General features: G+C 49.5%; 2 protein-coding genes, 1 long non-coding RNA gene and 1 pseudogene across 16 annotated transcripts in view; 2 read left to right on the top strand and 2 right to left on the bottom strand.

The window, feature by feature from the left end:
* The window catches only part of LOC144337526 (uncharacterized), a 211,581-nt gene that overhangs the window by 173,265 nt on the left and 12,134 nt on the right, over positions 1-26,182 (bottom strand). The window lies entirely within an intron of this gene.
* The window catches only part of GRIK5 (glutamate ionotropic receptor kainate type subunit 5), a 79,093-nt gene that overhangs the window by 45,325 nt on the left and 7,586 nt on the right, over positions 1-26,182 (top strand). For 6 of the 13 annotated variants that reach the window (XM_077982912.1, XM_077982915.1, XM_028838861.2 and 3 more), the window contains exons 13-17: positions 6,473-6,586; positions 6,771-6,880; positions 7,360-7,533; positions 24,907-25,072; positions 25,756-25,981. In XM_077982912.1, coding sequence (XP_077839038.1) covers positions 6,473-6,586; positions 6,771-6,880; positions 7,360-7,533; positions 24,907-25,072; positions 25,756-25,981 — 790 coding nt within the window. Of the gene's footprint in view, positions 1-6,469; positions 6,683-6,770; positions 6,881-7,359; positions 7,534-24,906; positions 25,101-25,729; positions 25,982-26,182 lie in introns of all 13 variants that reach the window. The other 7 variants (XM_077982913.1, XM_077982911.1, XM_077982914.1 and 4 more) reach the window with 4 other exon arrangements.
* On the top strand, positions 112-1,743 carry LOC144337546 (uncharacterized). Its single transcript, XR_013410752.1, has 2 exons — positions 112-472; positions 926-1,743. It is a non-coding gene; the product is annotated as an uncharacterized LOC144337546 (long non-coding RNA).
* LOC144337527 (deoxynucleotidyltransferase terminal-interacting protein 2 pseudogene) lies at positions 22,954-24,473 on the bottom strand (annotated as a pseudogene). Its single transcript, XR_013410725.1, has one exon. The product of XR_013410725.1 is annotated as a deoxynucleotidyltransferase terminal-interacting protein 2 pseudogene (transcript).

The following is a 26,182-nucleotide window of genomic DNA, read 5'->3' as shown; positions in this document are numbered from 1 at the left end:
CTGGCTGTGTTCCAATAAAACTTTATGTACAAAGGCAGACAGATGGGCTGGACTTGGCCCAAGGGTCATAGCTTTCCCACCCCTCACTCTCAGGTGTCATGGAAGTATCATGGCAGGAAGTGGCCACATCTCTAGTTCTGAAGGAAGAAAGGGAAGAGCTGAAACTCTTGGAAACTTAGAGGAAGGGCTCCGTGGAGCTGAAAGTCAGACCCTGGGAGAGGTGCTCGCAGCTGGCGCTGGGTTCTGGAGAGAGGCTGGATGAGATGGGTTTGTAGATGTTGGGAAGCTGCACACCGGATTCATCTGCTGCCAGGAGAAGAAACGATGCTGCCAGGGAGAGGGCGGAAGACGGCTGGGGTGGGAGAGGAGACAGGAAGGAGCAATCCCTCCTCCCTCCTCAGTCTGGCAACCTCCCTCTAGCGCCCCCTATTGGCAGAGCCTGGCAGAGCGCAGCGGGCAAAGCAGGAATATGGTTTGCACAGAACAGGGTATACAGGATGGATTGGGAGCTGGGGGACTATCACAAGTGCTTTGATTGGCTTTGGGCATTTAGATGACACCCCCCCGTCATTATGGATGACTTGTCATTCAAATTCTTCCTGATTTCATTTCAGAGATTAAATAACTGTGAGGGGGCCCATCAGGGTAGGGGCTAGAGGGTCAGGGTGGGGAAGTCATCTCTAAGAAATAGGTCTTTTACCATACATGGTGGCTTACACTTGTAATCCTAGCACTTTGAGAAGCCGAGGTGGAAGGATTGCTTGAGCCAAGGAGTTCAAGACCAGCCTGGGCAGCATAGTGAGACCCCCATCTCTACAAAAAATGAAAAAATTAGCCAGGCGAGGTGGCACATACCTGTAGTCCCAGCTACTCAGGAGGTTGAGGTATAGGAGAATCGCTTGAGCCCAAGAGTTTGAGGCTGCAGTGAACCATTTTCACACCACTGTACTCCAGCCTGGGTGACAGAGCAAAACTCTGTTTCAAAAACAAAAACAAATAAGCCTTTCTTTTAGAAATGAAAAGTGAGTAGGAGGAGGGAAGGGGGCTCCAAAGACTCTAGGAGGAGCCTAGGAGGAACTTGCAGCATTTAGGATCCTTCCATCCCACCTTCAGATGAAACCCAAATCTCACCATCTCTCTCCACCACCACTGCTGCCACTCAGTCCTGCCCCCAGCACCACCATGGGCATCTGCAGTTGGCTCCCTGGTTCCCACATCCACTCTTGTGCCTGTGGTCTGATAATGTCACTCTCTTTTCACACCTTCCTATATGACATCCTCATGCAATGTCCTCCATTGCCTAAGGTGCAGAATCCAGTTCCCTTACTGTGGCCTGCAAGGCCCTGCCAGGCTCTGGGCCCCATTCTGTTGCCTTCCCTGCCCCTTCTATTCTGCTCCAGCCTTACTGGCTGCTGCAAGTCTCTTCCCACCTCAGGGACTGAACCCACTGATCCCTCAGCCTGGAATCTTCCCCCTAGGTCTTCTCCTGCCTTTTCTGTACTTCCTTCATGTTGCTATTCAAATAAGACCCCCCTTGCAACAGTGGGGAGCAGATCTAAAACGTCATCTTCCCCCAGTCTCTCTCTAGCTGCCTGCTTGATTTTTCATCACAGCACTTGTCGCTACCTGACATTGTATGTTTCTATTCACCGCTGTATCCCCAAAGCTAGAATTGTGCTGGGCTAGTGGAGGGTGCTCTGCAAATATTTGTCAAGCAGGTAAATAAATGAAAGAATGAACAAATGGAAAGGGCAATGTGGCTGCAATGTGGGACACAGGGCAAGATGGTAGGGGGTGAGGCTGTGGGGGTTGGATGGTGCAGGACGTTTTGGGGCCAGGTGTAAGGCAGGGTGTCATAAGGGGAACAGGTGTGGGGCACAGTCTTATTGGGGTGATAGGTGTGGTCAGGGCCTCGTCGGGTTGGGTGGGGCGTTTGGATGATAGTTTAAGAACAAGATGGGGTGCGGTGGCTCATGCCTGTAATCCCAGCACTTTGGGAGGCTGAGGCAGGTGGATCACCTGAAGTCAGGAGTTCAAGACCAGCCTGGGCAACATGGCAAAACCCTGTCTCTACTAAAATACAAAAATTAGCTGGGCATGGTGGCATTCACCTGTAATCCCAGCTACTCAGGAGGCTGAGGCAGGATAATTGCTTGAGCCTGGGAGGTTGCACTGAACCAAGATTGTACCCCTGCACTCCAGCCTGGGTGATAAGACTCCGTCTCAAAAAAAAAAAAAAAATAATAATAATAATAAAAAATAGGGCTGGGCGCAGTGGCTCATGCCTGTAATCCCAGCACTTTGGGAGGCTGAGGCAGGCGGATTACCTGAGGTCAGGAGTTTGGAGACCAACCTGGCCATCGTGGTGAAACCCCATCTCTACTAAAAATAAAAAATTAGCTAGGCATGGTGGCACACGCCTGTAGTCCCAGCTACTCGGGAGGCTGAGGCAGGGAAATCCCTGAAACCCAGGAGGCAGAGATTGGGCTACAGAGCAAGACTTGGTCTCAAAAATAATAATAATAATCATAGTAATAATAAAAAGAACAAGGCGCCATGTCTTATACCGGTAATCCAAGCACTTTGGCTGAGGCAGGAGGATCACTTGAGCCCAGCAGTTCGAGACCAGCCTGGGGAACATAGCCATATCCTGGTCTTTCTAAGAAATAAAATTAGTCAGGCATAGTGGCTCGCACCTGTAGTTCCAGCTACTCAGGAGGCTGACGTGGGAGGATCACTTGAGGAGTTCAAGGTTGCAATGACTTATGATTGCACCACTGCATTCCAGCCTGGTTAACAAAGTGAGACACTGTCTCTAAAAATAAAAATATGAACAAGCAGAGTCATTGCAGAATTTATTTATTTATTTTTAGTTTTAGTAGAGATGGAGTCTTGCTACATTACCTAGGCTGGTCTCTTGGACTCTTGGCTCAAGCATTCCTCCTGATTCAGCCTCCCAAAGTGCTGGGTTAACAGACATGAGCCACTGTGCCCGGCCCATTGCAGAATCTAAGCAGGGGAATACTGTGACCAGATTGTCATATGTTGGGATCTCTGGGGCTGCAGGAAGTATGTCCTGGGAGGCAGAGACCAGCTATTCAGTCAGAGATGGTGGCGTGGGCGGGTGTGAGTGGCGGAGGCAGAAAGCAGTGACTCTGTTCCAGAGGTGTTTAGGGGTCAAAATCGGGGGGCTTGAGGATGGATGCAGTGAGGGGTGAGGGAGAGGCTGTGTACAGGACAACCCCCATGCTTCTGCCTGGGATGGTGCTGGATGGAAGACTGGATGTGGAACAGTGTCAGGGAGAGGTGGAGGCTGCTGCTGCCACCATATTGGCCAGAGGTTCAAGGACTTGCTGACTCCTCCCATCAGTAAGCCCTCATTTCTTGAACTCCCTGGGATCCAGGGAGGAGTCACCCACCTGGGCCTGACCTCAGGCACCCCCAGCCATGGAGGGACCAGGGCTGCAGGCAGATAAAGCCCCTAGGCGGGGAGTGGTTCTGAATCCAGGGGTTGACTGTGGCAAGAGGCTTAGTCTCTGTGCCTCAGTTTCTTCATGTGTAGAATGGTAGAAATGGAGGTCCCTCTGCATTGGGTTGCTCTAGGGACCAAACAGGCTACTCTGAGGAAAACCCTGGGACAGTGGCTGCACGGGGTAAGTGCTGTGTGCATGCGAGTGTCTGACTGCGTGAGGTTTTATTGTGGTACCAGGGAAGAAGAGGTCTCTGCATCTGGGAGGGCCCCAGAGGAAGCAGCAACATTCCTGGGTTTCAGTGGAGGAGGATGGGACATGAGACACAGCAGATCCTGCTCTAAGCTGGCCCCGAGCAGTGCCAGAAACACATGACATGTCCAACTGGCCTTGCTTCTGAAATGTTTGTGGTTTAGCAGCACAGGCAGAGAAGAAACAGATATTTTCCAAATTGAGCGATGTGTTGAGATCAAGTGGTGTCCAGGGAGTGGGGGTCCATGAATGGCATCCCAGAGGAGCGAAGGCATGAGGGGCCCTGGAGGGATGGATAGGATCCAGCTCTACAGGGTGGACAGGCGCCTCAGACAGAGCCAGAAAGAAGCTGGCACGAGAGAGAGGGGTGGCGAGTGGCCCAGGAATGTGGTGGGGGAGCCATCGGCTGCCTGGAATGCCAGTCAGAGAGGCTGTACTCGGTCAAACCCAAGCAGGGTCTGTTGGGAACCTGCCATCTGTGGGCTCTGGGCTGCCCCACTGAGCCAGACAGGCAAGGAACCTGTAATGGAGTGAAGACAGCCTATTACCAAGCATCTGAGCAAGGCCATCTCCAGTCGTGCTAAGAACAGGGTGATGGGGCCTGGCGTGGTGCTCATGCCTGTCATCCCAACACTTTGGGAGGCTGAGGTGGGCAGGTCACCTGAGGTCAGGAGTTCGAGACGAGCCTGACCAATTTGGTGAAACCCCGTCTCTACAAAATATACAAAAATTAGCTGGGCATGGTGGCATGCCCCTATAATCCCAGCTACTCGGGAGGCTGAGGCAGGAGAATCACTTGAACCCAGGAGACGGAAGTTGCAGTGACCTGAGATTGCGCCTTTGCACTCCAGCCTGGGTGATAGAGCAAGACTCCATCTTAAAAAAAAAAAAAAAGGGCCTGGGGAATGTGAGAGGACCCTAGGGTAGGAGTGAGGTGGGGTCTGGAGGCTGCTTTGGTGAGGGCTGAAGGGGTGGGTGTGATGGGAGCCTGGAATGGGGAAGAAGAGCTTGGGGGAGAGCATGTGCAAAGGCCCTGAGGCAGGCATGAGCCTGCTGCGTTGAGGAAAGAACAAGCCATCGTGGCTGGAGCAGAGCTGGCAAGACAGAAGATATGAGGGGAGGCTGGCAGGGCAGCTGAGCCCCAGGTCGCCAGGGCCTCTTGGCCATGAGAGGGTTTTGTCTTAGGTGCTGGGGGAAGCCATGACAGGTTTTAAACAGGAGACTGTCCCCTTGGCTTATATGTGAGGAATGGATTGGGAGGTTATGAGTGGCGACGGGGCGCCAGGGAGGCAGCCAGTGCTGTAGTCAGGAGTGAGATACCAGTGGCCCAGGCCCAGGCAGTAGAGTTGTAGAGAAATGGACAGATCCAAGGAGTGTTTCAGGAGCAGAGCCGCTGTCCTTGCCCGGCCCAGCAAGAGGCAGGTGTCTGGCCTGAGGCATGGCCCCAGGAGTGAGTGAGGAGAAGGCCAGTGTGGGAACAAAGGATGGGGGGCCCTTAGGCTTTCAGGAGGAAGTGGGATCTTGAGCGTCTGGCCCCAGGACCGGAGCCCACCTGAAAGGCCGTTGCTTCCTCCTCTCTGAAATGAGGATGTGGCCATCAAGCAGGGCCTTGCTGGGACAGACCCCCAGTGGGTGCTTAAAATAATTAGAGTCCTATATTAGTTGTGATGATTCCCACAACGACTAACGTATTAGTCATAAAAGTGGCAAGTGTACGAGAAAGGGGAGAGAAGTTCCCTATGCTCAACACCCAGGAATTCCCAGAGAGATTCTCCAAATCCACATTCTGGGCCCCTGCCACACCGCCGCCTCTGGATGATGCTTCAGGGCTGTGCTGTCTCACTCTGCTCCTCGGTTATATCGAGGCTGGTGCCATCTCTCCTGTACCTGGCTTTAGCTGTTTAGCCTGGGCCATCTCCCTCTCTGCTTGGGATCATCTTTGGGGTCTGTGTCCTTTCTCCCCAACCCTGGATTTCACGGTGGGCCAGTCTGCTCTCTCTTCGACCATGGGTTTTGTTTTTAGCCTGTGCCACCTCTCTCTACCTCGTGGTTATCTTTTGTGCCTGTGCCATCTCTCACCGACCTTGGGTTTGTATCTGGGTCCTGTGCCATCTATTTCTGACTCCAGGTGAAGTTTTGGGCCTGGGCCACCTCTCCTTCATCCAGGGTTGTGCTTTGGTACTGGTGTCATCTCCTGACCAGGATGCTGTTTGGGGCTTGTGCCCTATCTCCCTGACTATACGCTGGGCCGGGGCCTGGGTTACGTCTCCACTGGCTGTGGACACATGCTGACCTGCACCCTTCCTCCCTACCCAGGGTCATTTCTGGGCCCTGCATCCTCTCTCCCTGCTCTGTGTTCTGTCTGGGCCTGTATTATCTCGAGTTCTGCCAGTCTCAGCCCCTTCAGGACCTTGGCTCTTTTATGGCCCTAGGGAGAAGTTGGTGCTTGAATTGGAGTTTGGGGAGAGCCCCCATCCCCAGCCCTTGATGCTGGGGCACAGTTGAGGCCTAGGGGACGGAGTCAGTGTGCCTGGAGACGTGAGATGATGAGGATGGATATGTGATGAGAGTCCGATTTCAGGCCCAAGGTGGACTCCTGCAGTCAGTCCAGGCTCCTGGCCCATTCTGCTCCCTACCTCTCTCTCTCTTACCTCCCTCAGTTGCTCACTCTCCATGCATTTCTCTCTAACTGTCCACTTCTGTCTTCCCCTCTGCCCCCCTCCGCCCCCGCCTGGCTTCCCCTCCAGCAGAAGGCAGACCTGGCTGTGGCCGCCTTCACCATCACAGCTGAGCGGGAGAAGGTCATCGACTTTTCCAAGCCCTTCATGACCCTGGGGATCAGCATCCTCTACCGAGTGCACATGGTATGGTTCCCCTGGAGACCGTGGGCTGCTTGCCTGGCATGGAGGCTCGGAGGCTGCGAGTGGGAGCCAGACTTCCCCAGGACCTCAGATGGGCCGGTCAGGCTCCCAAGTCCCTGGTGGGGCAGGGGCTGGGTGTGAGGCTCAGGCCAGGGGTGGCTCTGGGTCTCACTCCCTCTCCCCACAGGGCCGCAAGCCTGGCTACTTCTCCTTCCTGGACCCCTTCTCCCCAGCCGTGTGGCTCTTCATGCTTCTTGCCTACTTGGCTGTCAGCTGTGTCCTGTTTCTGGCTGCCAGGTGAGTCCACTGCTTACTGGGAAGGAAGGGGCTGGAGGAGGCACGAGCCGGGGCCTCTGGGACTGACCTGCCCCTTCTCTCTCGGAACTGTCCTTGGCCTCCCCTTTGGGGCCTTGGATTCCCTGCATCCTCCTTTCTCAATTTTGTACCTTGTGTCTGAGTCTCATTCTTCCCCTTGTGGCTCTGACTGCTCTGTGATTCTGTGTTTGGGTCTCTCCCCTTCCCTCCTCTCCCTTTTTTACCGCCTCCTTTCTCTATTTCTCTCTGTGCATCTCTGTGTCTGTCTCTGCCTCTTCTGTCTCCATCTCTGTGCATCTCTCTCTGCCTCTTTTCTGTGTGTCTCTGTCCATCTCACTCCTTTTTCCATCTCTCCCCTTTTTCTTCTGATCACTGTGACTTCATCTTTTTCCTTTGCTTCTCTCCTTTTCCTCCCCACCTGGGCCCTGGGCTCCATCCACCCGCTGCACATCTCTCCACAGGCTGAGCCCCTACGAGTGGTATAACCCGCACCCATGCCTGCGCGCACGCCCCCACATCCTGGAGAACCAGTACACGCTGGGCAACAGCCTGTGGTTTCCCGTGGGGGGCTTCATGCAGCAGGGCTCGGAGATCATGCCCCGGGCGCTGTCCACGCGCTGTGTCAGCGGAGTCTGGTGAGAAGCTTTCTATCTGCCTCTGCCCGGGGAAGGGGAGGGACCCATCTGAGGCCTGGGTGGGGTTGGGGCTGTGGCATCTCCTGGCAGATTTGATTCCCCATTTCCCCCTGCAGAGCTGAAAGATGAGGAATGGGGTGGGGAGAGCTGAGCTCCAGCTCTGCTGCTCACTGGCTGTGTGAGTTTGGCTAGGTCGCACCCCTCCCCTTGCCTCAGTGGCCTTCCCTGAAAGATGGGGAGAAAGATGCCCACGTCTCAGGGTTGTGAGAATTCAGTGAGGCTGCTATGGAAGAGTGCTCTGTGAGCCCTACAGCCTTGTGTGGGCAGGAGGGGTACAATTGTAACAGGATCAGTGTCACTGTCTTGGACGTTGCCCTGGTCATCACAGGGACATAGAATCTCCAAGCCAAGACAGCTGTCACTGCCTAGATGTTTTCTCAAAGTCCCACAGGGACCCAGTATCTCAGACAGAACTTCTTTGCCCCCGTCCCAAGCCCCAAGAAACTACATGTCAGACGGCAAACACCCACAGCTTGTGGTGTCTGGCCCACAGGTTTGATATTGTTGTTGCTGTTGTTATTTTGAGAGAGTCTCCCTCTGTCACCCAGGCTGGAGTGTGGTGGCACAATCTCGGCTCACTGCAGCCTCCACCTCCCAGGTTCAAGCAATTCTTTTTTTTTTTTGAGACAGAGCCTCGCTTTGTTGCCAGGCTGGAGTGCAGTGGCGTGATCTTGGCTCACTGCAACCTCTACCTCCCGGGTTCAAGAGATTTCCCTGCCTCAGCCTCCTGAGTAGCTGGGACTATAGGCATGCACTACCACACTCGGTTAGCTTTTTGTATTTTAGTAGAGACGGGTTTCACCATGTTGGCCAGGATGGTCTCGAACTCCTGCCCTCGTGATCCACCTGCCTTGGCCTCTCAAAGTGTTGGAATTATAGGCGTGAGCCACCGCGCCTGGCACACCTGGCTAATTTTTGTATTTTTAGTAGAGACAGGGTTTCACCGTGTTGGCCAGGCTGGTCTTGAACTCCTGACATCAAGCGATCTGCCTGCCTCAGCCTCCCAAAGTGCTGGGATCACAGGTGTGAGCTACCGTGCCCAGCCTTGGCTCACAGTTTTAAGAAACTGGGAATTGAATGCCAACACTTGGAGCACATTCACTCACAAATTTAGATTTCTTGCTTTCCTTGAAAATCTGGGAGATCTGGAAGCGCTTGGCTGGCATTCCTGCCTGGTGTCACTGTCTGCTCCCATCCACCCCCGTTCCCACTGCCCACTGCAGTCGCCTGCTGGCCTGGCCTCCGTAAGCATCCACGTTTGCTACCCTGGGCTTTAAATAGCAGCTGGACTTGGTTGCTGTTCCTGCAATTCTTCTCACCTCCTGTTCCTCCCAAGAACCACGGAGAGCCGAGGAGAATGCTTGGAACAGGGAATATGCTCCCTGTTTATGGATTAGGAGACTGAGACCCAGAGAGAAGGAATAGCTTGCTAAAGACTGTGTAGTCAGCTAGAGGCAGGGCCGGGCTGGGGCCAGGACCAGGCTCCTTCCCCCATGCCAGTGGGCCCTCAGCACTGTCCAAGCTCAGCCTAGCCCTCAAGGCCCTTGGGAGCCTCTCCAGGGCAACCCCAGGTATCTGGCCTTCTTGAGGAACACTTCTTCCTCACCTCCCCACCACAGAATTCACTCACCCATGGTCATTCTTTTACAGGAAAAGGGTCTCGATCCAGACCCCAAGAGAGGGGTCTTGGATCTCTCACAAGGAAAAATTTCAGGGCGAGTCCATAAAGTGAAAGCATGTTTATTAAGAAAGTAAAGGAATAAAAGAATGGCTACTCCAATTGCTTGAACTCAGGAGGCGGAGGCTGTAGTGAGCTGAGATCTCGCCACTGCACTCCAGCCTAGGTGACCAAGCAAGACTCTGTCTCAAAAAATAAATAAATAAATAAATAAATAAATAAATAAATAAATAAATAAAAGAATGACTACTCCATAGACAGAGTAGCCCCGAGGGCTGCTGGTTGCCCATTTTCATGGTTATTTCTTGATGACATGCTAAACAAGGGGTGGATTATTCATGCCTCCCACTTTTAGACCATATAGCGTAACTTCCTGACGTTGCCATGGCATTTGTAAACTGTCATGGCTCCAGTGGGAGTGTAGCAGTGAGGACGACCAGAGGTCACTCTCGTGGCCATCTTAGTTTTGGTGGGTTTTAGCTGGCTTCTTTACTGCAACCCCTTTTATCAGCAAGGTCTTTATGACCTGTATCTTGTGCCAACCTCCTGTCTCATGCTGTGACTTAGAATACCTTAACTGTCTGGGAATGTAGCCCAGTAGGTTTCAGCCTCATTTTACTCAGTTCCTATTCAAGATGGAGTTGCTCTGGTTCACATGCCTCTAACAATTTCACAGATGCCTATTGAGCCTGTCCATGTGCCACGCACTCAGGTGAGGAATCAGCCCCATCCCTGCCCTGGAGAGGCAGAGGAGCTGATAATAAACTAGTAAACAGATAAATCGACACTGGACATCCTATTTTATTCAAAGAATAGGTCCCAAAGATATTATCTAATTTGTGCCTTTTTCAATTCAAGACTAACCTTAATAGGTGGCAGTTTTTTCCCTTCTCCTAAGTGGAACTAACTGCGGTATGGCAGGCATTAGCAATTCACTTGGCTTGGACACTTGCAAGTCTTGATGGTTTTTTTAAACGGTTTTGGATGGGCATCATTTCCGATGATACCCCTGTAGAGGATTGCTTGAGCCCAGGATGTTGAGGCTACAGTGAGCTGTGATCACGCCATGGCACTCCAGCCTGGATGACAGAGCGAGACCGTCTCAAAAAAAAAAAAAAAAAAAAGGCACAAAACCCAAAAAAATCCAATGAAAGCCCTATAGCCGTATTTGTTTCCTATTGCTACTGCAAAAAATTACCACAAATTTAGTGGCTTAAAACAATACACATTTATTCTCCTATAGTTCTGGAGGTCAGAAGTCTGAAATAGATCTCAATGGGGTAAAATCAAGTTCTTGGCAGGGCTGGTTCCTTGTGGAGGCTCTATGGTGAGAACCCGTTTCCTTACCTTTTCTAACGTTTCGAAGCCACTTGCATTCCTTGGTTCATGGCCCCTTCCTCCATCTTCAGAACCAGCAGCATAGGATCCACAAATCTCTCTCTCTAACTTCCTTCTTCCATTCATAAGGATCCTTGTGATTCCTTTGGGCCTTCCTGGATAATCCAGAGTAATCCCCCCCATATCCAGATCCTTAACTTAATCACAGCTGCAAAGTCCCTTTTGCCGAGTAAGGTCACATCTTCACGTATTCTGGGGATTATAATAGAGAGTTCTTTGGTGCTGGTGGGCGGGGCCTATTCTGCCAGCCACACAGTCCAGGTGAAATGTACTAACATTTTCTATATAATGATGTTGCAGATGCACATAAAATGTGCTATTGAGGAACCAAACAGGATACAGTAACAGAACAGTAGAGCATGGGGGCTGTCAGAGGAGGGTCCCCTGAGGAGGTGAAGTGGGCTGAGTCCTAAAGGCAGAAACAGAGTTGTCCATGCCAAGGAGAGGGAGGAGCATTTTAGAGAGGGAGAGGGCCAGGTGTGTGAGGTGCTGAGAGGGCGCCCAGGAGACCTGCCGTGACAAATATGGTGGCGTCCGGGTTGGGGGAGACCAGTGGCCTCCTCTCTGCTGGTCACTGCTTCTGCCGCCCGGCCAGGGGCCCTTTTCCTGAGGGTCACACTCTCTAGCCAGCTGTTTTCTGCCCCTTCCCATCGCTGTCACCCGGACAGCTCCCACTCATGTTCCCTCCCTCATCGGAGCCTTTGGCCCTGGGGCCCACTCTCTTCTGCACCCAAAGTCCTCCCACACATTCACTCATTCAGCAGATGTTTGAGAATCTTCAGATGTGACGTAGCACCATGACTCAGCAGGCCAGTCCCTGCCCTTGTGGGACTCAGGGTCCAGTGTAGCGGGTGGGATTTGGTGCCATCACCCTTGAGGACTTGGCTGGTAGCTGACCTGCAGCAGCCTGGCCAGAACCCACCAACTGGGCCCCTCCTCTCCAAGGCCCCCTCAGCCCACAGCCTCCTGCAGCCACACCCGAGGTCTTGTCACTATTCAGGGCGACTCTGCCTCCAGAGTTAACGTTTCTTTTTTTTTTTACCCCTTTTTTTTGGAGATGGAGTCTTGCTCTGTCGCTCAGACTGGAGTGCTGTGACATGATCTCAGCTCACTGCAACCTCCGCCTCCCAGGTTCAAGTGATTCACCTGCCACAGCCTCCCAAGTAGCTGGGATTACAGGTGTGCACCACCTTACTTGGCTAATTTTTGTAGTTTTAGTAAAGATGGGGTGTTTCCATATTGGCCAGGATGATCTCTAACTCCTGACCTCAAGTGATCCACCCACCTGGGTTGGCCTCCCAAAGTGCTGGAATTACAGGTGTAAGCCATGGCACCTGGCTGGAAGTCATCTTTTCTTTTCTCTCCTTCCCTTTCCCTTTCCCTTTCCCTTTCCCTTCCTTTCCTTTCCTTGTCTTGCTCTGTCACCCAGCGTGGAGTACAGTGGCGCGATCTCGGCTCACTGCAAGCTCCACCTCCCAGGTCCACGCCATTCTCCTGCCTCAGCCTCCCAAGTAGCTGGGACTACAAGCACCTGCCACCACACCCGGCTAATTTTTTTTTTTTTTTTGTATTTTTAGTAGAGATGGGGTTTCACCATGTTAGCCAGGATGGTCTTGATCTCCTGACCTCGTGATCCACCCACCTTGGCCTCCCAAAGTGCAGGGATGTTACAGGCGTGAGCCACTGCGCCCGGCCGGGAGTCAACATTTCTAAGGTTTCACTCTGACCGTGGACCCCATCCCTCCCGACTCTCCCTTGGTCACTTGGTGCGATGAGTCCTCTGACCTCCCTCTTCCCATTCTCTGAGCCCTTCCTGCTTTCACTCATCCATCTCTAGGTGGCTCCTAGGCTGTCTCTGCAGCCATTGTCCTCAACTTTTCCCAAGGTCCTCCTTTCCTCACGCCCTCCTGGCGAGAAAACCACAAAACCTCAGATCTAGCCAGTAGTTGGGCTTTGCCCACCTTCCCCCAACCCCAGCTGCACCAGGGGCACGTATGACCCCTTATCCATGCCTCCAGTCTCTGTCTTACCTCCAGGCAGCATTCACCAGGTTAGCCACCCTACTAGAAACTCTCTCCTTGCTTCTAGGCTCTGTGTCCTCCTGGTTTCCTCCAACTTCTCTGGTCCTGTTTCATTTGCTGTGGGTTCCTTCTGCCCTTGCCATCCCTCAAATGGGGCTTCTTGCTCACACCAGTGAGTTTTCAGTGCTTGCAGACCCAACACCCTCTTTTTATAACAAATATTTTTTAATACATCCTTTTCCACTGAAATTCCACTGAATTTCCAGCTGAAATTCAAGGGTAATATATCTTCCTACACGCATAATTTGTAAACAAATCAATATAACGCCCTAATTGCAATATGAAGGAGAAAAAGCAGGGAAGTGACTTCTAATAAAGTAATATTATGGCAATACACAAATGCCTGGGTGTGGCTACACCAGAAGACAGAATACAACAGTCGGCGCCTGCTTAGAATGAGTAAGTGGCATGATGAGAAGTAAGATAATTTAACAGAATTATGTTGCCACTTGATATCTGACACATCGAAATAGTTGATGAATAAGTATGTTTGTGCAAATACAAGTCACTGTGAACGTGATTTGCTAATGCAGCTAGTGCAAGGATCTTGACTTGGGTCTCGAGTTTGAGTGGAGTTGCTGTCAGAGACATGATTTCCCCCAACAGTGAGCAGCTCTCAGCAAAGTTCCAAACAAAACAACACCCAGTCATCCCTCAATTAAAACAAGAGGTGCATTTCTGGTGTGTACTAGGCACTGAGTAATATTTGTTGTTGTTGTTTTGTTTTGTTTTTATTTTTTTATTTTTGAGACGGAGTTTTGCTCTTGTTGCCCAAGCTAGAGTGCAATGGGACGATCTCGGCTTACTGCAACCTCCACCTTCCAGGTTCAAGCGATTCTCCTGGCTCAGCCTCCCAAGTAGCAGGGATTACAGGTGCCAGCCACCACGCCTGGCTAATTTTTTGTATTTTTAGTAGAGACGGGGTTTCATCATGTTGGCCAGGCTGGTCTCGGACTCCTGACCTCAGATGATCCACCCGCCTCGGCCTTCCGAAGTGCTGGGATATAGGCGTGAGCCACTGCGCCTGGGCAAACAGTTTTGTTTTGCATGAATGACAGCATTGACCAGTAAGATGGGTTTGGAGAGACTTGGTTTCTGGAGAGGCTGAGTCAAACCCTGGGTCTTTGTGCCTTGGGGTTTTGGTTTTATTTTGCAGGAGGCTGTATAATTCATCTCTCTCTATCAAGCCCTCACTCCATCCCCATCCCAGTGCCTAGTGTAGCACTTTGCACGTGTGTTCTGCAGAGGACAGCTGCTGTTTTCATTATTACATGCTGGGAATGTGAGGGTGGGAAGTCTGGGAGGCCCTTTTCAGCATCTCCTGCCTTCAGGCCCCTCAGATCTATATGACCTACAGGGACCCTGGCCATTCTTACTTGCCAGCAGGGAGGACAGAGGGGACCACGGTAAGACAAGCGGTTGCTCTGGGGTCCTGCAGCCAGGCTGGTGGGAGCCTGTTCTCCCGGGCCGGTCCTGTGTCACCAAGACAATGAGAGCAAACACTTGCATACCACTTGCTGTGTGCCAGATGAACGCAGTCACTCTTTGCAAAACCCAGTGAGGAAGGGCCTACAATTGTACTAACTTCACAGGTGAGGAAGCTGCAGCACAACTCCAAGGTCACACGCAAGGCAGTGATGGAGACAGGATCTGGGGATTTTCCAGAGATCTTTCTATGATTGATTTCTAATTTAGCTCCATCATGGTCAGAGAACATTCTCTAGAGGACTTTAATCCTTTTAAATTTATTGAGACTTGCTTTAGAGCTCAGCATATGGTCTGTCCTGGTAAAATGTTCTATGTGGAGTTGCATTGAATGTGTTTCTGCTGTTGGTGGGTGCAGTGTTCTATAAGGGTCAATTGGGGCCAGTAGGTTGATCATGTTATTCGTTTTTTCTATCGTTACTGATTTTCTACTTGTTCCATCAGTTATTGAGAGGAGTTTTGAAATCTAACCCTGTAATTGCAGGAAATTTATCCATTTCTCTTCAATTCTATCCATTTTTGCCTTATGCATTTTGAAGCTTTGTAATTAGGCACACAAATGTTTAGGACTGTTATGTCCTCTAGATGAATTGACACGTGTCATTATATAATGTCTCTCCTTATTCCTGGTAACATTCTTTGTTCTGAAGTTAACTTTATTTGATACTAATATAGGCACTCTGCCTTTCTGATGCTTAATGTTTGCATAGCATATCTTTTCCCATTCTTTTACTCTCGACCCATCTAGATTATTATATTTAAAGAGCATTCCTTTTCTTTTCTTTTAAATAGAGATAGGGTCTCACTTTGTTGCCCAGGCAGGTCACGAGCTCCTGGGCTCAAGTGATCCTCCCATCTTGGCCTCCCAAAGTGCTGGGATTACAGCTATGAGCCACCACACCTGACCAAGTGTGTGGTGAGTATCAGGGAGTGCAATGGTGTGATCTCAGCTCACTGCAACCTCTACTTCCTGGGTTCAAGTGGTTCTCCTGCCTCAGCCTCTGGACTAGCTGGGACTACAGGTACATGCCACCATCCTGAGTAGCTGGGATTACAGGTACATGCCACCACACCCAGCTAATTTTTATATTTTTAGTAGAGGCAGGGTTTCACCATGTTGGCGAGGCTGGTCTTGAACTCCTGACCTCAAGTGATCTACCCGCCTCTGCCTCCCAAAGTGCTGGGATTATAGGCATGAACCGCCATGCCCCACCCCAAGTGTGTTTCTTATAAACAATGTACGCTTAGGCCTTAGAGCAAGGTTTGGCCAACTTTTTCTGCATTGGGCCAGATGGTAAATTTTTTTTTTGGAGATGAACTCTTGATCTGTCGCCTAGGCTGGAGTGCAATGGCACAATCTCAGCTCACTGCAACCTCTGCCTCCTGGGTTCAAGCAATTCTCCTGCCTTAGCCTCCCAAGTAGCTGGGACTACAAGCGCACGCCAGCATGCCTGGCTAATTTTTTGTATTTTAGTAGAGACAGGATTTCACCATGTTGCCCAGGCTGGTCTCAAACTCTGGAGCTCAGGCAATCCACCCGCCTCAGCCTCCTTAAGTGCTGGGATTACAGGCGTGAGCCACCGTGTCTGGCCAGTAATTTTTCTTTTAAATTTTATTTCTATGCAATAGTTGTACATATTTTTGGGAGTACAGGTGACTTTTTTTTTTTTTTTTTTTTGAGATGGAGTCTTGCTCTGTCACTCAGGCTGGCGTGCAGTAGTGTGATCACAGGTCACTGCAGCCTCAACCTCCCAGACTCAAGTGACCCTCCCACTTTAGCCTCCTGAGTATCTGGAATCACAATCACAGGCGTGCACCACCACACCCGGCTAAATTTTTTTGTTTTTGGTAGAGATGAAGTCTCACTATGTTGCCCAGGCTGGTCTCAAACTCTTGGGCTCAAGCAGTCTTCCCACCTCAGCATCCTGAAATGCTGGGATCAGGGTAATTGGGAGATCCATCACCTCAAACATTTATATTTTCTCTAAGTAAAGATGTTTTTAAATCTTTATCTTTATCCCTATTTTTTTAGAGACAGGGTCTTGCTCTGTCTTCAGGCTGGAGTGCAGTGTGACTATAGCTCACTAGAGCCTCAAACTCCTGGGCTCAAGGGATCTTCCTGCCTCAGCCTACTGAGTAGCTAGGACTATGTGCCTGACTAATTTATTATTATTATTATTACTTTTGTGTGTGTGTGTGTGTGTGTGTGTGTGTGTGTGTGTGTGTGTAGAGAGAGTTCTTACTTTGTTGCCCAGGCTGGTCTTGAACTCCTGGGCCTCAAGCGATCTTCCTGCCTCGGCCTCCCAAAGTGCTGGAATTACAGGCATGAGCCACTGCTCTGGCCCTAAGTAAAATATTTTGGACTTTGTTTGTCATATGGTCTTTGTTCCAGCTACTCAGTCTTCCATTGTAGTATAAAAGCTGTTGTAGATGATACATTAAATGAATGAGTGTGGCTGTGTTCCAATAAAACTTTATTTATGGATACTGACACTGAAATTTGAATTTTATATAAGTCATGTGTCATAAAATATTCCTTTTTTTTTTTTTTTTCTGAAGCAAGATCTCTCTCTGTTGCCCAGGCTGGAATACAGTGGTACAATCTTGGCTCACCGCAGCCTCAACCTCCCAGGTTTAAGGAATCCTCCCACCTCAGCCTCTTGAGTAGCTGGAACCACAGGCACGTGCCACCAAATCTGGCTTTTTGTAGAGATAGAGTTTTGCCATGTTGCCTAGGCTGGTCTCAATTCCTGGGCCCAAGCGATCCACCCACCTTGGCCTCCCAAAGTGCTGGGATTATAGGTGTGAGCCACTGCACCCAGCCTGTTCTTTTGATTTCATTTTAACCATTTAAAAATGTGAAAACCGGCCAGGTGTGGTGGCTCACGCCTGTAATCCTAGCACTTTGGGAGGCCAACGTGGGCAGATTGCCTGAGCTCAGGGGTTCTAGACCAGCCTGGGCATCAAGGTGAAACCCCATCTCTACCAAAATACAAAAAATTAGCCTGGCGTGGTAGTGTGTGCCTGTAGTCCCAGCTACTTGGGAGGCTGAGGCAGGAGAATTGCTTGAACCTGGGAGGCAGAGGTTGCAGTGAACTGAGATCGTGCTACTGCACTCCAGCCCGGGCGACAGAGCGAGACTCCGATTTGGAGACGAAGTCTCGCTCTGTCGTCCGGGCTGGAGTGATTATACATATAGGTTTTTACATATATATAGTATATGTATATGTGTATATATACGTATATGTATATATGTATGTACATATACATATACTATATATATGTAAAAACCATTCTTAGCTTATGGGGCTGTACAAAAATAGACAGCAGGCCAGATTTGGCCTGTGGGCCATAGTTAGCCAACCCTTGGTTCAAACCATTTACCCTTAATGTAATTACTGATATGGTTAGGTTTAAATCTGCCAATCTGCTATTTGTCCCATCTGTTCTTTGTTCCCCTTTTTCTCTTTTTCTATGTTTGAGGGTTTAGTGGGACTTTTTATTTCCTTTTCTTTCGAGACAGGGTCTCACTCTGTCACCTAGGCTGGAGTGCAGTGGCACGAATACAACTCCTCGGCTCAAGCCATCCTCCTGCCTCAGCCTCCTGTGCAGCTAGGACCATACGTGCGCTCTACCATGCCCAGCTAATTTTTTTATTTTTTGTAGAGACGGGATCTCACTTCATTGCTCAGGCTGCTCAAACTCCTGAGTTCAAGCAATTTGCCTACCTTGGCCTCCCAAAGTGCTGGAATTACAGCATGAGCCACTGTGCCTGGCCTGTTGGGATTTTTAAGATTCTGTTGCCGGGCGCAGTGGCTCAAGCCTGTAATCCCAGCACTTTGGGAGGCCAAGACGGGTGGATCACAAGGTCAGGAGATCGAGACCATCCTGGCTAACCTGATGAAACCCCGTCTCTACTAAAAAAATACAAAAAACTAGCTGGGCGAGGTGGCGGGCACCTGTAGTCCCAGCTACTCGGGAGGCTGAGGCAGGAGAATGGCGTAAACCTGGGAGGCGGAGCTTGCAGTGAGCTGAGATCCAGCCATTGCACTCCAGCCTGGGTGACAAAGCAAGACTCCGTCTCAAAAAAAAAAAAAATTCTGTTTATCTCTACTCTTGACTTGTTAACTATGCTTCTTTGTTCTATTTTTCTTAGTGGTTTTCTGGATTTACAATATGCATCTTTATTACAAAATATTTTCAAGTAACATTATACCATTTCACATAAGATATAAGACCTTGACAACATATGTTCCTCTCACCCTCCCATCTTTTGAGCTCTGCATATCTTATGAACCCCATAATACATTAGGTTTGTGTGTATGTGTGTGTGTGTGTGTTAAACAGTAAATGCAGCTGGGTGTGGTGCACCGCTCACGCCTATAATCCCAACACTTTGGGAGGCTGAGGTGGGAGGATTGCTTGAACCCAGGAGTCCAACACCAGCCTGGGCAACATAGCGAGACCTCACCTCTACAAAAAAATAAGAAACATTAGCCAGGCATGGTGATGTGTGCCTGTGGTCCCAGCTACGTGGGAGGCTGAGGTGGGAGAATTGCTTGGGTCCAGGAGGCTGAGGCTACAGTGAGCTATGTTCATGTCTTTCCACCCCAGAGCGAGACCCTGTCTCAGAAACAAAACAAAATCACTAAATGCTTCATAAGGAAATTTGAAAGTGAGGAATATATCTTTTTTATTTACCCACAAACCTACCATTTGAAGAGGGTACCCTTCACCCCTTCTGGTACATCCACGTTTCTATCTGGTGTTGTGTTTCTTTTAGCTGCAGAACTTCCTTTAATATTTCTTGCTGTGCGGGTCTGCTGGCAATTAATTCTCCCAGCTTTGGTTTTGTATGAAAAATGTGTTAGTGTGTCTTCTTTGAGGGATATTTTTGCCTGCTGTGGAATTCTAGGTTGACAGCTTGTTTTGATTTTTCTTTCAGCATGTTGCATCGTCTTTGGGCTTGCACACTCTCTGACAAGAAGTCGACTGGCACCCATGTTATCTTTGATTATCTGAATGTAATATGTTTCCACCCTTCTAGCTGCTTTTAAGATGTTTCTCTTTATTGCTGGTTTTCAGCAATTGATTAGAATGTGTCTTGGTGCGTTTTATAAATATGTGTGTTTAGCCTACCTGGGGTTTATGGAGCTTAGATCTGCAAGTTTATGGTTTTCATCAAATTTGAAAAGTTGTAGGCCATTACTTCATCAGATTTTTTTGCCATTGAGGCTCTGCGCTCATTTTCAGTCACTTTTTCCTTTCTGTGCTTTATTTTGGATAGATTCTATTGCAGTCTTCAAATTCTCTAATCTTTTTTTTTTTTTTTGAGATGGATTTCCACTCTTGTCGCCTAGGCTGGAGTGCAGTGGCGCGATCTCAGCTCACCGCATCCTCCACCTCCTGGGTTCAAGCGGTTCTCCTGCCTCAACCTCGCAAGTAGCTGGGATTACAGGCATGCACCACCACGCCCGACTAATTTTATATTTTTAGTAGAGACAGGGTTTCTCCATGTTGGTCAGGCTGGTCTAGAACCCCTGAGCTCAGGCAACCCATCCGCGTCGGCCTCCCAAAGTGCTAGGATTACAGGCGTGAGCCACCGTTCTTTTCTTTTTCTTTCTTTTTTTTTTTTTTGAGACAAAGTCTTACTCCATCGCCCAGGCTGGAGCACGGTGGCACAATCTCAGCTTACTGCAACCTCCGCCTCCCAGGTTCAGGCAATTCTCCTCCCTCAGCCTCCTGAGTAACTGGGATCACAGGCATGCACCACCACACTTGGCTAAGTTTTGTATTTCTGGTAGAGACGGGTTTTCGCCATGTTAGTCAGGCTGTTCGCAAACTCCTGAACTCAGCTTATCCTCCCACCTTGGCCTCCCAAAGTGCTGGGATTTTTTTTTTTTTTTTCTTTTTAAAGATAAGGTCTCACTCAGTCATCCAGACTAGAGTGCAGTGACGATCAGGCTCACTGCAGCCTTAAACTCCTGGCCTCAAGTGATCCTCCCACCTCAGCCTCCCAAGTTGCTGGGACTATAGGCAGGCACCACCACACCCGTCTAATTTTTTTATTTTTTTGTAGAGACAGGGTCTGGCTATGTTGACCAGGCTTATCTCAAAGTCCCAGCCTCAAGTGATGCTCCCGCCTCGGCCTCCCAGTGTGCTAGGATTACAGGCATGAGCCACTGTGCCTGCCCAAATTCCCTCAGCTTTTCTGCTACCGTGTCTAATCTGTGTAATCCCTTTCAGTAAAATTTTTCTTTCAGATGTGTGTATTTCATTCTCTAAAAGTTCTGTTCACTTCTTTTTTTTTTTTTTTTTTTTTTTTTGAGACGGAGTCTTGCTCTGTCACCCAGGCTGGAGTGCAGTGGCCGGATCTCAGCTCACTGCAAGCTCCGCCTCCCGGGTTTACACCATTCTCCTGCCTCAGCCTCCCGAGTAGCTGGGACTACAGGCGCCCGCCACCTCGCCCGGCTAGTTTTTTGTATTTTTTAGTAGAGACGGGGTTTCACCGTGTTAGCCGGGATGGTCTCTCGATCTCCTGACCTCGTGATCCGCCCGTCTTGGCCTCCCAAAGTGCTGGGATTACAGGCTTGAGCCACCGCGCCCGGCCCACTTCTTTTTTATGTCTTCTGTTCCTTTCATTATGTTCATGTTTTTCTCTAGACTCCTGAGCATTCTGAACATATTTATAATAGCTGTTTTCATGTCCTTGTCTGCTAATTCCATCATCATCTATGTTAATTCTGGGTCTGTTTCAATTGAGTGATTTTTCTCTTGGTTATAGGTTATAGGTCACATTTTCCTGCACCTTTGTTTACCTGGTCTTTTTTTTTTTTTTTTTTTTTTTTTGAGACATGAGTCTTGCTTTGTGGCCCAGGCCAGAGTGCAGTGGTGATCTTGGTTCACTGCAACCTCCACCTCCTGAATTCCAGCGATTCTCGTGCCTCTGCCTCCCAAGTAGCTGGGATCACAGGCGTGCACTATCACACCCAGCTAATTTTTGTATTTTTAGTAGAGACGGGGTATTGCCATGTTGACCAGGTTGTCCTTGAACTCCTGGCCTCAAGCAATCCGCCCACCTCGGCCTCCTAAAATGCTGGGATTACAGGTGTGAGCCACCGTGCCCAACCTGGTGTTTTTTTTTTTTAAATTACATAATAGGCTGGGTGCGGTGGCTCATGCCTGTAATCCCAGCACTTTGGGAGGCCGAGACGGGTGGATCACGAGGTCAGGAGATCGAGACCATCCTGGCTAACACAGTGAAACCCCGTCTCTACTAAAAACACAAAAAATTAGCTGGGCGTGGTGGCGGGCGCCTGTAGTCCCAGCTACATGGGAGGCTGAGGCAGGAGAATGGCGTGAACCCAGGAGGCGGAGCTTGCAGTGAGCCGAGATCGCGCCACTGCACTCCAGCCTGGGTGACAGAGCGAGACTCCATCTCAAAAAAAAAAAAAACAAACAAAATTACATAATAGGCCAAGCTTGGTGGCTCATGCCTGTAATCCCAGCACCTTGGGCGGCCGAGGCAGGCAGATCACCCGAGGTCAGGAGTTCAAGGCCAACCTGCCAACATGGTGAAACCCCATCTCTGCTAAAAATACAAACATTAGCCAAGTGTGCTGGCGAGTGCCTGTAATCCCAACTATTCAGGAAGCTGAAGCAGGAGAATCGCTTGAACCTGGAAGGCGGAGGTTGCAGTGAGCTGAGATCGTGCCACTGCACTCCAGCCTGGGCGACAGAGTGAGACTCCATCTCAAAAAAGAAAAATTACATAACAGACATTGTTTACATTGCTGAATATATTTCTCTAAAGGGTATTAGAGACTTTTCCTGGAATCTAGTTAAGTTACTTGTGAATTACTTTGATCCTTCTAGGCCTGTTTTTAAACTCTTTTAGGACAACTTTAGCATTGCCTTTATTCTAGGGCTAACTTAATCCTATTTCTAGTATGTTACACTTTTGGGTCTCTACTGAATGTCTCATGTATTCAGTGAAATCTTTCTACTCTGGCTGGAGGGAACTCAAAAGGCTCTCAGCCCTGTGTGAACTCTTAAGAATTATTCTCTCCTTGAAAGTTGCTCTTGTCCAGCCCCACAGAGTTTCACCCCATGCATGCACAGATTGATATTCAGTCAAAGACTCAAGGGGAACAGCGGTTTCTGAACCCTCTCTCTCTTCACAGCTCCCTCCTCTCAGGCACTCTGTCCCCCAGATTCCAGCCATCTTGGCCTGCCTGATCGCCAGTCTCCATCTCTGCAACTCAGCAGGATTGCTGGGCTGTTTGGGCTTCCCTTCCTATAAATTAAATCCAGCCAAACAGCCTGGACAATGATAAGACTCATTTTGTTTCTCTTCTCAGGAATCACAGTTCTACAATGTCTGTTGTCCTATGTCTTTATTTTTATTTTTATTTTTTTAAATTACAATAATGTTTATATATCTTTGATCATTTTTATAAAGTTCTTTGAACATGTTAGCAAACTTTATCCTATCTTTTAAATTTTCTTTAAGCATTGAAAACTTTACAAACCATCAGTTATCTTAAAATGGTTGAGATTCTTTTTCCTTTTTTCCCTTAACGAGTCTACACCAGGGTGGGTCTTTTAGACACCCCTATTTTCTAAGGGCATGTAATCGATTCTCAAATCAACTTTTTCCAAATAGAAATTCCTGTACGAACAGGGCCAGTCTATGGTAAATTAATTTAGATGATGGTGTTAGTTTTCAAAACGCTTTTAATAAGTAAATAAAGGGGCGATATAAAATGTGGCAGTTTGCTTGGTAAATCTTAATTGTGAAATTTCTTCTTCTTTCGGAACTTTTTTCCTGCTGCATTTGCTGCTTTTTCAGCCATGATCTCTAAGTACTTCCTTCGGCTGTATCTTCTGAACTCAGAATCAGCCAGCAGTTCTTCCACAATAGTTCTTTTCCTATGCTTCTTGGGAATTCGTGAATGGTAGAAATCAGCTGGATTGTCAACAATGGTTCCAATCTGGAAGTACTTGGGGAAGCCATCTCTATCATTTTTCTTGTAAAATCTTTGGGTCCATGCTGGCTCTCATCTTCAGTGCTTTGAGATCATTTTTCAGTTCATTTGTCATTTCTGGAGCTTTCATACCAAACCAGCCATCCCCTGCTGTTTTTTGTCGTTCTTCTCTGCGTTTTTTCTGAAGTTCATACTTTGATTCACTATATGGTGGAACACAGTGGTTTTTTTCAAAATCAGGTGTAATGACAGCTTTCTGCAGAAGCTCATTTTTCTTTTTCTCCTTGATCTGTGTTAGGGTTCTCTTGTTAGACTGTAGTTTATCTGCATTGAAATTAATATACAAACAACCCAACTGCTTGATACTCAGACCAGGGTCTATGCTGCTGCTTGTCAACTTTAGAAGTTTAGCCTTTGTGCTATTTAGTAAGTCTTCTTCATCACTACACTCATCTTCATTTTCGTCATGGTCTGATGAATCTTCTTCACTTTTTTCACCCTCTTCCTCTTCTTTTTCTTCCTCAGTGGCAACCTCACTTGCTTTGTCTTCCTCTTCCAAGTAAAAATTTTTATCAGCACTCATTCCAGGAGTTGTGTCAATTACAAACAATGCATTGTCACATGACAGACTTTCTGTGTCTCCACTTAATGACTCCCTTTCGCCACTATTTTCAACAAAACATAAAGTATCCTCTTCATTCTCACTGTTTTCAGACTGTTGGCTTTCATCACTGCTGAGAACTAATAATATGTCTTTAAATAGTTTCCTGGTCGGGCATGGTCGCTCACGCTTGTAATCCCAGCACTTTAGGAGGCTGAGGCAGGTGGATCACCTGAGGTCAGGAGTTTGAGACCAGCCTGGCCAACATGGCGAAACCCCGTCTCTGCTAAAAATACAAAAATTAGCCGGGTGTGATGGAGGGCACCTGTAATCCCAGCTACTCAGGAGGCTGAGGCAGGAGAATGGTGTGAACCTAGGAGGCAGAGCTTGCAGTGAGCTGAGATTGTGCCACTGCACTCCAGCCTGGGTGACAGAGCAAGACTCCGTCTCAAAAAAACAAAAACAAAAAACAAAAAACAAACCAAAAAAACAAAACAGGCCGGGCACAGTGGCTCATGGCTGTAATCCCAGCACTTTGGGAGGCCAAGGCAGGCGGATCACAAGGTCAGGAGATCAAGACCAGCCTGGCTAACACGGTGAAACCCCATCTCTACTAAAAAATACAAAAAATTAGCTGGGCGTGGTGGCGGGCGCCTGTAGTCCCAGCTACTCAGGAGGCTGAGGCAGGAGAATGGCGTGAACCCGGGAGGCGGAGCTTGCAGTGAGCTAAGATCGCACCACTGCACTCCAGCCTGGGTGACAGAGCGAGACTCCGTCTCAAAACAAACAAACAAACAAAAAACGTTTCGTGTATTCTATCCAGCTCTTTAGCTGTTTATGGTGGGAAGGTATTTCCAGACCATCTTACTCTTTTATATCTGGAAGTAGAAATCTCCAGATGCAATATTTACAACCAGGGAGTCTGGCTTCAGAATCCACACTCCCTGCTTCTGCACCCAGCAATCACTGAGCCTTCTGGATGCTGGGGTCACTTGGGAGGGGCACCACCAATGGGGGGCATGGCCACGGGGGCAGGGTGGCAGGGGTGGCTCCAGCCCATGGCTCACCCCTCCCACCCCTCAGGTGGGCCTTCACCTTGATCATCATCTCCTCCTACACGGCCAACCTGGCCGCCTTCCTCACCGTGCAGCGCATGGAGGTGCCTGTGGAGTCGGCCGATGACCTGGCAGATCAGACCAACATCGAGTACGGCACCATCCATGCTGGCTCCACCATGACCTTCTTCCAGGTGGGGCTACCAGAACCTCTTGGGCATGGTATTGGGATCCCTGCCATGCAGAGCAGCTCAGGATAGGTCTGGGCAGGGTCTCCTGGGTCAGAGGGACTGACTATCAGTAGCAGCTTTGGAGGCTGGGGAGCAGAAAACGTTCTGTCATGGGGATCACAGCTGGCTGGCTAGGGAACTGGGGAATGAGGGCAGGGAGGCATATGTGGTATCAAATGTCAATGTCATATGGGCCAAATGGGATCAAGGAGGCTGCTGGAAGGGTCGGGACCAGGAATATGGGCTGACAGAGAGAAGGGAAGGCCCTTCAAGGTGAAAAGTGCTTGATCCTTTTTATTTTGGGGTGGTGGGAAAGAAAGAAAAGGAAAGCAGGCTTGGCAGGGAGGTCCTAGTGGTCTAAAGGAGGCCTGAATTGGGCAGGGGTCACTGGCTGGAGGATTAAGGGGGAGGAGGTGGAGGTGCACTCACCGGGCCCCCAGATGGGTGGTGGGCACAGTGGCTGTGGGGATGCCTTGGACCTGGCCTGGACAGTTTGTCCGTCTCATCTCTCTCCTCTGCTTTGGCTCTTTCTGTCTTCCTTTGATCACCTTGAACTCTCCTGGGTTGAGGGAGACTTCCTGGAGGACGGGAAGGGCTCGGGGAAAGGAAGCGGCTGGAAAGACCCTCCCCTGTCTTCCCCTGCCCAGAATTCACGGTACCAAACGTACCAGCGCATGTGGAACTACATGCAGTCGAAGCAGCCCAGCGTGTTCGTCAAGAGCACAGAAGAGGGCATCGCCCGCGTCCTCAACTCCCGCTATGCCTTCCTGCTCGAGTCCACCATGAACGAGTACCACCGGCGCCTCAACTGCAACCTCACCCAGATTGGGGGACTCCTCGACACCAAGGGCTACGGCATCGGCATGCCGCTGGGTACGGCACAGCGTGGTGTGGAACACAGCGGGGCCATGGGCATCCGAAACCACCTGTGAGCAGGCCCAGGACCGGGCCAGGCACCCCCGAGGCAGGCTGGGTGTGTTGCATGTGGCCTCCTGGCTGTATGGTCTTGGACAGGTGACACCACCATCCTGAGCCTTTGTGCCCCCAACCTACAAAACCAGGCCTAGCAGCAAT

The sequence above is a fragment of the Macaca mulatta genome, chromosome 19 (assembly GCF_049350105.2).
Source record: "Macaca mulatta isolate MMU2019108-1 chromosome 19, T2T-MMU8v2.0, whole genome shotgun sequence".
NCBI lineage: Eukaryota > Metazoa > Chordata > Mammalia > Primates > Cercopithecidae > Macaca > Macaca mulatta.
Note: the sequence above shows the minus strand (reverse complement) of the source record. Positions and strands in the feature narration are given on the sequence as shown.